General features: G+C 47.2%; 1 protein-coding gene across 4 annotated transcripts in view; it reads right to left on the reverse strand.

Moving 5' to 3' along the window:
• RBM44 (RNA binding motif protein 44) overlaps window positions 1–12,832 on the reverse strand; it is a 36,330-nt gene that overhangs the window by 20,018 nt on the left and 3,480 nt on the right. For 2 of the 4 annotated variants that reach the window (XM_060282819.2, XM_035140700.3), the window contains exons 3-4: window positions 6,981–8,293; window positions 5,948–6,003 (exon numbers count right to left, since the gene is read on the reverse strand). In XM_060282819.2, the coding sequence (XP_060138802.2) occupies window positions 5,948–6,003; window positions 6,981–8,293 (1,369 nt within the window). Of the gene's footprint in view, window positions 1–5,947; window positions 6,070–6,980; window positions 8,338–12,832 lie in introns of those variants that run through there. The other 2 variants (XM_088675160.1, XM_088675164.1) reach the window with 2 other exon arrangements.

Consider the following 12,832-nt stretch of genomic DNA (forward strand, 5'->3'; position numbering starts at 1 on the left):
GGGCAGCAGCCAGGCACAGTCAGCAGACAACAGCCCCAGCCCGCCCACCCGCACAGAGAGGAGCAGAGCCAGCCCACCCCTCCCAGAGCAGGAGTGGTTCTAGAAGTGACGCTCACGCTCCCAAATGGCTATCCCCTGACGGTCCTCGCCCTAATTGACAGTGGGGCGTCAGCGAACTTCTTCTCGAGGAACTTTGCGGAACAGCACCAGATCCAGCTTCTGCAGCTGGATTTTCCTCTGCACGTGGCAACCATTGACGGCAGAGAGTTGCTGGGAGGGGCCATCACTCATCAAACCCCCCCCTACATGAGAATGACGGTGGGAAGGCACTCAGAGACACTGGCATTCAACGTCACCACCATCTCAGACCCCCCCATCGTCTTGGGCATGAGCTGGCTGGCGCGCCACGACCCCTCCATCAGTTGGCACCAGAGATGCATCACGTTTGGGTCGGACTTTTGTCTGGAACATTGCATGGAGCACCAACCAGGGGAGGGGCCTCCAATAGCCACGGTGGCCACCATGCACGTCAAAGGGGGTGAGGCGATACCCAAGCCGTACTGGGACCTGCAGGAGGTCTTCAGCGAAGCGGAGTCCGACCACCTACCCCCACACAGGCCTTTTGACTGCCAGATCAACCTGGTGCCAGGGGCAACTATACCCCCAGCCAAGCTGTACGCCATGTCAGACCAGGAACTGGAGGATCTGCGCGCTTTCATCGACAAGAACCTCAAGCGGGGGTTCATCAGAGAAAGCAAGGCAGCAGGGGGCAGCCCGGTCTTCTGGGTTGACAAGAAAGACACGCAACAGCGCCGTCTGGTGGTGGATTTTAGGCGGCTGAATTCAGTGACAGAGCCAGTGGCTTTCCCCATGCCCAGAGTGGATGATCTCCTGACAGCGGCACGCAGGGGCAAGATCTTCACCAAGCTCGACCTGAGGGGGGCGTACAACTTGATCAGGATCAGGGAAGGCGATGAATGGAAGACCACGATGTTCACGCCTCTGGGCTCTTTTGAATATCTGGTGATGCCCTTCGGGTTGCAAGGGGGCTCAGCATGCTTCCAGGCCTTCATGCACCACGTCCTGGGGTCCCTCCTCTTCAAGAACTGCTTGGTCTTCCTAGATGACATCCTTATTTACTCCAATGACCCAGTGCAGCATGTGAAAGACGTCAGGGAGGTGTTGCAGCGCCTGAAGAACCACCTGTATGTGAAGCTGGAGAAGTGCAAGTTTCACACCAAAGAGGTGGACTTCCTGGGCTACAAGCTGTCAGACAAGGGGTTAGCGATGGACAAGGACAAGGTGCAGGCCATCCTGGACTGGCACAGCCCCAGGACGCGCAAAGATCCCCAACGACTACTAGGCTTCGCCAACTTCTACAGGAAGTTCATCAAGAACTTCTCTCGCGTTACGGCTCCCATCACTGACTGCCTGAGAGGCAAGCAGAGGTTCAGGTGGACACCAGAGGCGCAAGCAGCGTTCGAAAGCCTCAAGAGGGTGTTCGCCTCAGACCAGAACCTGTTCCACGTGGTTCAGGACGCGCCCCTTCGCGTGGAGACAGATGCTTCTGATAGAGCTCTGGGCGCCATTTTGTTGCAACTGGACGCCAACAGGGAGTGGAGACCTTGTGCCTTCTCCAGGAAGCTGACCCAGCCAGAGCGCAACTACACGGTGTTTGATAGGGAACTTCTTGCGATCCACGCTGCGTTCCAGCATTGGAGACACTTCCTGGTGGGCGCCAAGCACCCCATCCAGGTGTGCACGGACCACAAGAACCTGGAGTTCTGGAGAACGGCCAGGGTGCTCAACCAGCGACAGATACGGTGGGCAGAGTTCTTCTCGAACTTCAACTTCTCCATCCACTACATCCCGGGGGAGCAGAATGTCAGGGCGGATGCCCTCTCCCGCAAACCGGAGTACATGGAGGAGGAGGCGCCACCGGCACCCAGGCACATTTTCCCCCCGTCAGCATGGTCCTGCGGAGCAGCAGTGGTGAGTGAGGCAGAACTCACAGCACTGACAGCAGCGGATGAATTTGCCACCCGCATCTTCAGAGAACTGAGAGGGGGGAGGGAGCAGGCGAAAGACTTTGCAGAACGCAGTGGGCTGCTTTTCTACAAGGGTGCACTGTACCTGCCCACCACCCAGCTTAGACGTAAGGTCCTCAAGCAGATGCACGACAACCCAACGGCGGGTCATTTTGGGAGGGACAAGACCGCTCACCTGGTCATGAGACACTTCTGGTGGCCAGGGGTGCGGGAAGATGTTCGAGACTATGTACGGGGCTGTGACACCTGCCAGCGGGCAAAAGTGGTCAGAGCACCGCCAGCAGGATTGCTGGAGCCCTTAGCCACACCACACAGGCCGTGGGAAGTGGTGTCCATGGACTTCATCACAGACCTGCCTTCTTCCAGAGGCAAGACCGCAGTGTTGGTGGTGGTGGACCTTATGTCCAAAATGTGCCATTTTATACCGTGTGCCAGGGCGGTCTCCGCAGAAGAAACGGCCAAACTGTTTGTTGACCACGTCTTCAGACTGCATGGATTGCCTTTAAGAGTTATTTCGGATCGTGGCCGCCAATTTGTTTCCAGGTTCTGGCGGCGACTCATGAACCTCCTGCAGGTGGAGGTCAGCTTGTCGACGGCTAGACACCCGCAGACTAATGGACAGGCGGAGAGGGTCAACGCCATCCTGCAGCAGTACCTCAGATGCTACGTCAGCCAGAGGCAAACAGACTGGGTGGATCGCCTGCCACTGGCAGAATTTGCCTACAATAATGCAGTGCACGTCTCCACAGGGGTGTCGCCCTTTAAGGCCAATTATGGGCGCGACCTCAGATCTTTCCCAGAGAGGGAGGGGGAGGAGGAGGAGGAGGGCCCGCAGGCTGAGGATTGGGCAGAGGAACTGGAGACGGTGCACCAGCAGCTCAGAGAACACTTGGAGAGAGCCAAGGAAGCGTACAAGAAGGGGGCAGATCGCCACAGGCGACAAGGGGAGGTCATTAGGGTGGGGGACAAAGTTTGGTTGTCCTCGGAGGGCCTTCCCATCAGAGGGAGGTGCAAAAAGCTGGCGCCCAGAAGGTTGGGCCCCTTCACGGTCACGCAACAGGTCAACCCGGTGGCCTTCAGACTGGCAGTGCCAGAGGACATGAGGGTGCACCCAGTGTTTCATAGATCGCTGCTGTCGCCGTACAGGGAAAGCAGCAGGCTCCGAGGCAGCGAACAAACCCCTGAGGGAGGGGGGGAGAGGGAAGGCAGGGAGCAACTCAATGAGGCCACGGCCATCCTGGATTCAAGGAGGGGGGTGGGGGGCCTGGAGTACCTCATGGCATGGGAGGATGCTCCACCGTCCCAGAATGAATGGGTCCCAGCCACTCAGATACAGGAGGAATTCCTGGTAGAAGAATTTCACGCCCTCTTTCCCCACAGACCCAAGCCCTGGCACATGGAAAGGGAGGGGGAGGGGGAGGAAGCACGGGAGAGCAGTTCACCATGGCGCTGGGAAGCGGAGTTTGAGGAACCAGAGGATGAGGTATGGGCGTCACCGAGATCCACCCAGTCAGAGGAAGGAGCAGATTGGCAGAACATTTTTACCCCCACCAGCTCTGACGCCACGGACTTTTTGGGATTCCCGTCCTCCCAGGCGGAAGGGGGGGGCTCGCAGGACTGGGGGGAGGTGTTCACACCAACGGGCTCGGAAAGCACTGAGTTCTTAGGCTTCCAGTCGTCACCGACACCTGGGGGGGGACCTGGGGAGGGGTGAAGGAGAGCTTGGGAGGGGGGTGGATGTGAGGGACAGGGGATATCGCGAAGTCCCTCCCCTCCTGAGTTCAAGCCCATCCCCGAGCACAGGGGAAAGCAGAGAGAGTTCCGATTCCAGTGGGGAAGCAGGAAGTCGTGTCCGAGGCTCAGGCAAGGTAGAGGAGCCAGGGTCCCAGGTGGGACAGGAAGGGGCGAATAAGGGGGGGAGACCCATCCCCCCAACTCCGGAATTACGCAGAAAGAGGAGGGGAAAGAGGATGGGTCTGCCAAAGCTTTTGTGTTGGAGAAAGACGCGCCAAAAGCCATTCGGAGGTTCTGAAACCGAATGACCACATCGTTCCTTGTAAATAGCAATGACTTCAGCACTGTAAATACGCAGCACCAATAAAAGAAAAAAATGCAGAGCTGCGTAGCGTCGTCACTCTGAAGTAGCCTGATCCGGCCTCTGTGACAGGTGATCATCCCAGCACCACTGAGAAACAGGGTTCTTGAGACGCTTCACATGGGACACCCGGGAATGGTCAGGATGAAGTCGCTAGCCCGATGTTATGTGTGGTGGCCTGGAATGGACCAGAACATAGAACAATGGGTACGAACATGCAAGGCATGCCAAGAGGTGCGGCCAGAAGTGGCCAGAGCACCAGTCCACTGGTGGGAGCAGTCCAGGACTCCCTGGAGCCGGCTGCACATAGATTTTGCTGGGCCATTCCAAGGGAAGGTCTTTTTGGTTATCGTTGATGCATATTCCAAATGGTTAGAAGTGGCGATGGTCCCTAGCATGGCATCAGCTGCCGTAATCAAGGTGTTGAGGCAGCTGTTTGCTACCCACGGGTTACCTGAGACCATTGTATCAGATAATGGGGCAGCTTTTGTATCCCAAGAATTCAGGGCATTCTTGGCTGATAACTTCATAAGAGGGGTCACATCCGCGCCCTTTCACCCATCCTCCAATGGGCAGGCTGAGCGCATGGTAAGAACAGCCAAAGAATCCATTGCGCGCTTAATGGAGGGTAACTGGTCGGCTCGCATTGCGTGAATGTTATTTTTGCAGCATGCGACGCCGTGTACTGCGACGGGCAAGTCGCCAGCTGAGCTGCTCTTAGGTAGAAGACTGGTAACGGTGCTGGATTATGTCCACCCAGATAAAATGCCAAACCGTAATTCAAGAGCAACCCCCCAGGCTGAGACTGACACAACAAGGTATCTCGCCCCTGAAGATCTGGTCTGGGTGAGGAACTATTCACGAGGTCCGCGGTGGGTGGCCGGTGTGATCACCCGGGCTAGTGGACCTGTGTCCTATTATGTGACCTTGGAAAATGGGCAAGTTTGGAAGAGACATATAGATCAGCTGAGGCGCCGGGCGCTCAGCAGGGAGGAGTCAGATAATTCATCCCTGGCTAATGACGCACAGCTGCGAGACCAGAGTGAAGATGGCCCAGAGGTGCAGTCACCAGGGGCTTCAGCAAATGAACCAGGGTCTGCTAGTCCTCAGGATGACGAGGTACAGGTAGGGGACCCTGAGATGTCTGGGACTCCATCTGTTCCTGACGAAACCCCTATAGCAGCCCCTCCACCACAGGTAACACCCAATCCAGAACCTGCAACACCTGTTGTCAGGAGATCAAGTAGAAGTTGTAGGACCCCACAGTACCTGAGGGATTACGTCTGCTGTGCTCACTAGGGGGGGAGGGGTGTTGTGTATTGAGTCAAAGGATTTTATATCTGTATTATTATTGTCTGTATTTGCATTAGGATAAAGTAACTGCCTTTGGTTCCAGAGGGTACAGCTACTATTGGTTCATTTAAGCTGCTGTATTTGGATCCTCTGTCTTATTGGTTCCCTCCAAAAGGCAGCACTGTGATTGCTTGATATTGTTCCCTCCAAAATGTATCCCTTTCTAGCTAGTCCCCTGTCCCTATAAATGTAGCCTTCCTGCCCTCACAGTCAGTCTTGTTCACTTTAATAAAGAGCTGTTACTAGAGAACTGCCTCCAGCATATTATGTCAAGAGAGCTGAAATCACAAACCCCACGTCACAACATCACCTTTCTTTGAAAATTAATAAAAAATATTTTGCCTCCCTCCTCACTCGTGTAATCACAGATTCCAACCAGTGGAGCTTTGAGAACCTCAAAGGAAATTAAGTTTTAAGAAGTAGTAAAAATCACTTTAAAAGTATATCATACCTGTTTGGAATTTCATTTAAGTCTCCGCTAGTGCTATTTTTCCATTCCAAAAGATCCTAGAAATAGCAATTTTAGTAAGTTTTATTGACCAACTAAACTTGTAAATCAGATTTAACTAGCAAGTCCCTAAACCTTATGTAACACATAAGAGAATCCAGAATTTTGCATGTCTAGCCATATTATATTGGCTTCCTAAGTTACGAACACAAACACAAGGACTGTCTTACAGGAATCAGAAACATATTCAGCATTTGTACTCTGTACACCAGCATATAATGCTCCTGGATCTGATCTGGGAAGAAAAAGAGTGCTGCAGGGTAGGTATCAAGGGCAAGGCAGGCAAAACTGCTTTAAGAACTGGAACCATTAAGAACTTGTGCTTCAGCTCGCTTTTGCCTATTTTCTTTCCCTCCTGCCTCATTATCTCTTTACACTGTGAGCCTGAGGACAGGGGACTATCTCACAAATGATTTTTGTAAGCTGCTTTTTTTGGCTAAATGGGGGGCATTACAAATGCTGTAAACAAATAAGTAACAGATGTTGGTTGCCCACTAATCCTTAGGGAGAATGTTCAAAGGTGCCTTATGACTGCACCTTATGAACGTCCAATGCTACCAACATTGTGAACCAGCTATTCACATTTTGTCAGTCTCAGTGTATAGAAGCATGATTAAGAGTGTGGCTGACTGGCAAAGATTTCTGGGGCTCTAGCCAACAGGTTTCCCAGAAAATATGAGTTAAACTCAAAAAAACCCTAAGGATTCAGAGCTTTGGCGGTCCGCTTGTTCATGCAACTGCCTACCCAGATAGGAAGACAAACACATGCCTGGCAACATGTTACTGCCTACCTATACCCCCTAACTTGATAATGGTGGGCACATGGCATTGAAGTAGGAAGCAGATACAATTATGGTCTGCCTTACAGAGTAGTTAGAAAAACATATAGTAGAATGCCTCAAATAATAACTAATTCCACAAGCTTCCCCATGTTTTTCAAAGTTACCTCCATTTTTGATTTGAATCCATGTTTTACCTTGTCATTAGTGATACAGTTTTCCAACCTATCATCCATTGCTGCTTGTGCTTGAGTCATCTCCACGTTGTCAGATACGCATGACCAATCTGTATTGCAGGCCACACTTTTGACAGAATCCACCAGCCACTGCTTGGGCCTTTCTTTGTTCATCATTGTTATAACTGTGTTTTGTCCTCGGGACACTACTGAAGCCTTGACATTAGTTGCTCTGCTTGTTGTAAAACAAGCTCTAAAATCAGAACTCGCATCGACAGCTTGGTTAATTGTACTCTGATTATTACATACTTTGCATCTTCCACAATGACAATATGACTTACAGGTGCAATTTGCCTTCTTAGAATCAACTACAGCTTCATAACCAGAGGAATCTGAAATTTCTGTATCACTGCTAGAGGTGTGTGCATGTGAACATTTTCTTTCCTGCTGCACTACATGTGTATTTCCAGTTTTCAGGGCTCTACCTGAAAGATAATCTGTTTTCATATTTTTATCAATTTTAGAGTTGCTCCCTGAGAATATTTTTGGATTATTAACCTTGGCACTAACTGAATGTTTATTGACAATACTACTGAGCAAACTAATAGTCTCATCTCCTGGTTGATCATCAAAATTCAAACCTTCGCCTTGTGTGTCACATTTGCTATCTTGCGAAGTCTGGGGGAATTCTGATATTTTGCTGTACTTGTAGCAGTCACCATCAATACTACAACCTGAAGTAGGAGACTCATCTTTTTGCTTGTTCATGGGACACTGGGCATCTGCAAGCTGATTTTCATTTGACAGTTCCTTGTCCTGAAAAGCTTCTGGCTGATGACCAATGTAATCTTGTAGTCCAATGCAGTCTAGTGAGGAATCATCTAAGCCTCTGAATTTGTACTCATTTTGATTGCTACTTAAGTAGGAAAAGTCTGCAGCAGTATCAAAGTTAATATCCGTCTCACTTTCACCTTCCTTATGCGCAGATTCCAGTTTCTCATCAGGCAATGCACTAAAATAAGGCAAGCTTCCTTTTGTTATGTTTAATTCTGAGGAACTTATGTAACACGACTGGCTTGAAGAGGAGCAATTACCAAGATTCAAGCAAAAGTCAGAGATATCATTAATTGTATTCTTTTCTGATTGTTCTGATCCATGGAGTGCACTCAGGACTGGTGATTTATGAGAATTGTTTTCAACTTCACTCACTCTCTGCTCCATGTCTCCCACGTCAGAATGGTCTCCAGAAGCAACAAACTTAAGCATTGCTTCACTGAGCCTACTTTTCTCAGAATCATCTGATGGTAGCTGCTGGGATTTAACAGCTTTTTCACCTGTTTAGACAAAATACCAAATGCATATTTAAATATTCTTTCTGTAACCGAAATTTATCCTATATAGTGAAAAAAAGGAGTACTGGCAGTGACTGCTCAATTTGGAAAGAAGAAATAGGTACATAGGAAACAGAAGAAAGGCAGTGAACTAAGAATGTACATTGATTGGTACTAATTAGGAATAAATTCTGAGCTTTTAACAGTTATCGCTTCTACTTTTAGAATTTTTTAGCAAAATGTTAAAATCCACCGGATTATTTGTTATTAGACAGTGTACCAGATAAAGATAATTTGTTAACTAGGGTTCTCTAAAGGCTGACAGTTAACACCTCCGTTGTCCCTGCACTAACCCACACAGGGTATTGTAGCTGCGAGAGTTTTGATCGCAAGAAACTGGAAAAACAAGAACACACCCAACATAACAGATTGGCAAATTTTAATGAAGGAATAGTCACAGCTAGCCAGAGCTACCGGGAGAATCAGAGGGCAAACAAAGCAAAAAATAAAACAGGAATGGAGGATTTTTGATGAATATATAATAACGAATAAAGTAACCAAATCCTGAAGGCGGATTGGAATTGAACCATGTTGGAATTTAAAAGGAGGGAATATAGAGGTGAACTTTTTGTGTGTAATAAGATGGATTTATATAAATTACATAGGATATGATTAGAAGATCGCTTTTATTTTTCGTGCTTTACTTCTTTTTTCTTTTCTTCTTTTTTCTTTTTCTTTTTAGAGGTGAAAAGCCTTTGTATACAATAATGATTTGTTGTTGTTATTTTTTCCTTTCCATTTTCTTGTAAATGAATATCTATGTCTTATTTGTATGGTTTTAAAGATTGAAATAAATAAAAAACATTTTAAAAAAAACCCACACAGGGCCAACTTATAGCATCTGCTCCATGGGAAGGAACGTCTCCCCCCCCTTTTTTTTTTGAGCATATGCTTTTTGGTTATCTGTTGTGTTTCAAAACTGTTGATAGTCATTTTGAGGACTCAAGTTCAAAAACAGGATAGAAAACTACTCCTGAATCTTTCAAAGGAGGACCTCTTGAGTTCACAATTCACAAGTAGACACATGTCATATCCACACAAGGAATCAGTTTCAAATTATTTCTTTTTCGTTTTTTACAGAATTGCACAAGAGAGAAACAAAGACAACTGATCTACTGGTATGATACCAATAATAATTTCTTTTAAAAATATTTTTATTCATTTTATAAGATTAATAACAGAAACAAAAACAGTAATCAATAACAAAAAAACCACACAAGACAAAACAAAAAATAAAATTATAAATCTTAACTTATTTCTATTTCAATCATTGTTAAGTGAACTTCCCCAAGTCCCCCCAATCTGATTTTCATTTCCAGATTCTCTTTAGCAATTTCATATATCATATTCTTAAACATTATATACATCTTAAGCATTCTTATGAATTCCACACATTCCTGCCCCTCCCTTCTCTTCCGCCCCCAAGCCTCCCCCTGCTACCAGGAGGCCCCTGGGTGAAGAAAGATAGAAGAGGCAGTCCTTTTTTAAATATCAAACTTCTCCCCCCTCCCCCCAAAAAACCTCCTCTGCCAGAGGTTCCAGGATAGAAAAGACGGACAGAGGTGGGCGGCTATCCAACTAGCCCCAAATATCATATTTAACCTAATCTAATTTATACCTTATAATCTACATCCATCTTTAAAGCTTAAAATATTTTCCTCCCTTAGCCTATATACACCTTCCAAATATATCCATAAATTCCAATATTTAATATTAATTTCACAATAAATTTAAATTAATCATAATTTTCCCCACCCCCTTTATTACTGCAGAATCAATTCCCCTACTCCAACACATTAATAACAGTTTCTTTGCTCTACAGCAAACAGCAAAAAACAGCAAACTCTTAACCTATCCATTCCAGATTCTAACCGAAATTATCTGCCCATCTGAAAAAACAATTTAATTTTTTCACCCCACTCCCAATCTCCAATGATCAAATTTCTCTCCCTGCCATCTCCAAAACCACCCTTTAATTTTGCCCTTGACAATGTCCTCTTCCCATCTCAAAGTCCTCTTCCCATCTCAGTCGCAATCCCATCTCAGCCGCAATTCAGATTCTCTCTTCTGAATAAAAGCGCAATCCTTCCATGCACCTTCATCACTTATGTCCTCCTCTCCAACGTCACATCTTCATTTTCCCCATCAATTTCTCTCTCTTCTTCACTCTCATCTTTCTCTTCTATCTCCTCCTGAAAATCTTCGAGGCATTCCCGAAATTTTTGCGCTTCATAAATGCATGCTTTCATCTCCTGTCTGTTTTCCGCAATTAAGTTCAGCATAGTCTGGGAGAAGACCTCTGTTATGTCTCCCATCTCTCCAGTTGAAGGTCGTATCAGGCAAAAACAGGAAATGGGGGGAGGACTTCACTCCAACTCAAAATCTTCACAGTGGCTCAACGCAAAGCAGAAACTGAAAGTATCCTTCCATTATGTCGTCACAATGCTTTCCCGCAGCAATGAACAGGGGTGTTGCTTTCAAATCCAGATCACTGATTTCACAGGGATTTAAAATGCAGTTTATTTTAATTCTTCCCCCCTTCGCCTGCTTTTAGGGGGAAGATTAAAGTCAGATCTTTGGAATTTATCACTTTTAAAAATAATTTCTTTCTTTCTTTTTTGGCTTTGGTACGCGTTCTTGCTCTCCAAGTCTCTCAGTGGGTAGGGACCGGCTTCTGTTTTTCTAATCCGTCCCGTGACCAAATTTTCCCTTTCCAATTGATCCAAATATCAATAATACTCACGGTACAGTCCTTTTTATGTAATTTTTCTTAGAAGAATTAAGCACCAATGCCAGGAAGTCCTGCAGCTTCGCGTTGTCAAAGGGAACAATCTTTGTCCGTTGTGCCTGCTGCTTCCACTCCCTCGCTCTCGGGGGCTCAAAACAGAGCCTTGCCGGGGAGGGAGGAGCTTGCTTTCGGCATCCGCCTAACGGCTATGTCCCCCAAACACTCGATTTGGGGTTCTTCTGGGGGTCCACTGTGCTGGAACGGCCCCCCCCGCCTTTGACGCGCCGAGGTCCACTCCGCCGAATGGGCCTCCGACTGCTCATGGCCTCGTGCTCAACCGGAAGTGACCAGTAAGAATTTTTTGATCTTCTTTCAACATATATCCAGAGCCACTAATACCGTAGCACTAAGATTATAAAGCAGAAAGGAAAACTTCAGACTTGTAGCTTTAGACAAGAATTTAGGGTGTAATTTCACCCCCACCGCCATGTTAGAATGGCATGTATTTGCCCCTTCACTGGTGGAAAGGAACGTCACTGGGTTTTGTGGCAGTGGTGCACTCCACTGTAGCAGAGGCTTCAGCAGCACCTGTGCTAGTGGTAACCTCCTGCTGGCAGAAGTCAGCACCAAGCCCAAGGCTTTGTGCCCAGCGTTAGAATATAAGCTAGGCACCAAACGGCACCTTAAGACAACGGAATGTCTATTCCCCTCGGGGTCCCTGCCAACGCAACAATTCTATGATCTCAACTACATTGTTCGACAATTCATTGTCCCAGTATGCAAAAAGAAGAAACACACACAGTGGAAATGGAAATAACCATGTACTACGGCAGAGGTTTTTAAACTGTGGTCTGTAAGTTCCATTTGGGTGGCCTGAAGCAGTCAAATATCCCTGTGCTCAACCTGGCACTGACTTCTGATGATGCCCAGCAAGCGGTCCATAATTCACACAGCAGTGCAGAAGCACAAGACATGTATCTTTTGCTGTTCACGAATCAGCTGGCTCGATGGAGATGTCAGCTGCCACCCTGGTGCCTAGAAATTGTGACATGGCCACAATGAGACGTGTGCCAGTGGCAAAATGCACCTGGTACCCAGGGAATTTTGAACACTGTTTGTCTCCATGGGATCCAGAGCACCCTGGATCCCTTGCAGGGCCCAACTGCCGGACCTGAAGCTGCAGGGCCTCTGATGTGGTGAAGCATTTTATTTTCCACTAACAAAGCAAATATAGGCTACTTACACTGTAGTACAGTAAGCATATTTATCATATGCTCTTATCATCTAAAACTGAAGCTGAAATACTGCATCTTTCTTGCTTGTCCCACCCACCCCATTTCTTAATGTTTTAACTCCAAGCCTGGCATCTACCAATTCACAACTGTATGCACAAATCATCCCACACAGTCATGTGCATGTAGCTTGGCACCAGGAAGGGAAACTGAGTAAGTCACTTTCTAAAGGCACACACAGACAAATACTACTGCAGCAAGCAGCATTTCTACCCAAATTAAATTGGAATGATAGGAAAGTGGAGGAGGAGTCAGATGATTCTCAACACCTTTAAAGAGCATTTACCCCATGTTTATGTCATATAAGAAAAGAGGAAGAAGACTATGCCTGTCTCACAAAAGTAGTACCATGCCCAGTTGGTGAACCACAGAAATATTAAATCATCATGTAACACACATCCTGGAAACTCGCTAAAAACTGCATTTGGTTAACCAATATCACAGACAAATCAAAGTTGTCCA

Source organism: Zootoca vivipara, chromosome 1 (assembly GCF_965207765.1).
Source record: "Zootoca vivipara chromosome 1, rZooViv2.hap1.1, whole genome shotgun sequence".
Lineage (NCBI taxonomy): Eukaryota > Metazoa > Chordata > Lepidosauria > Squamata > Lacertidae > Zootoca > Zootoca vivipara.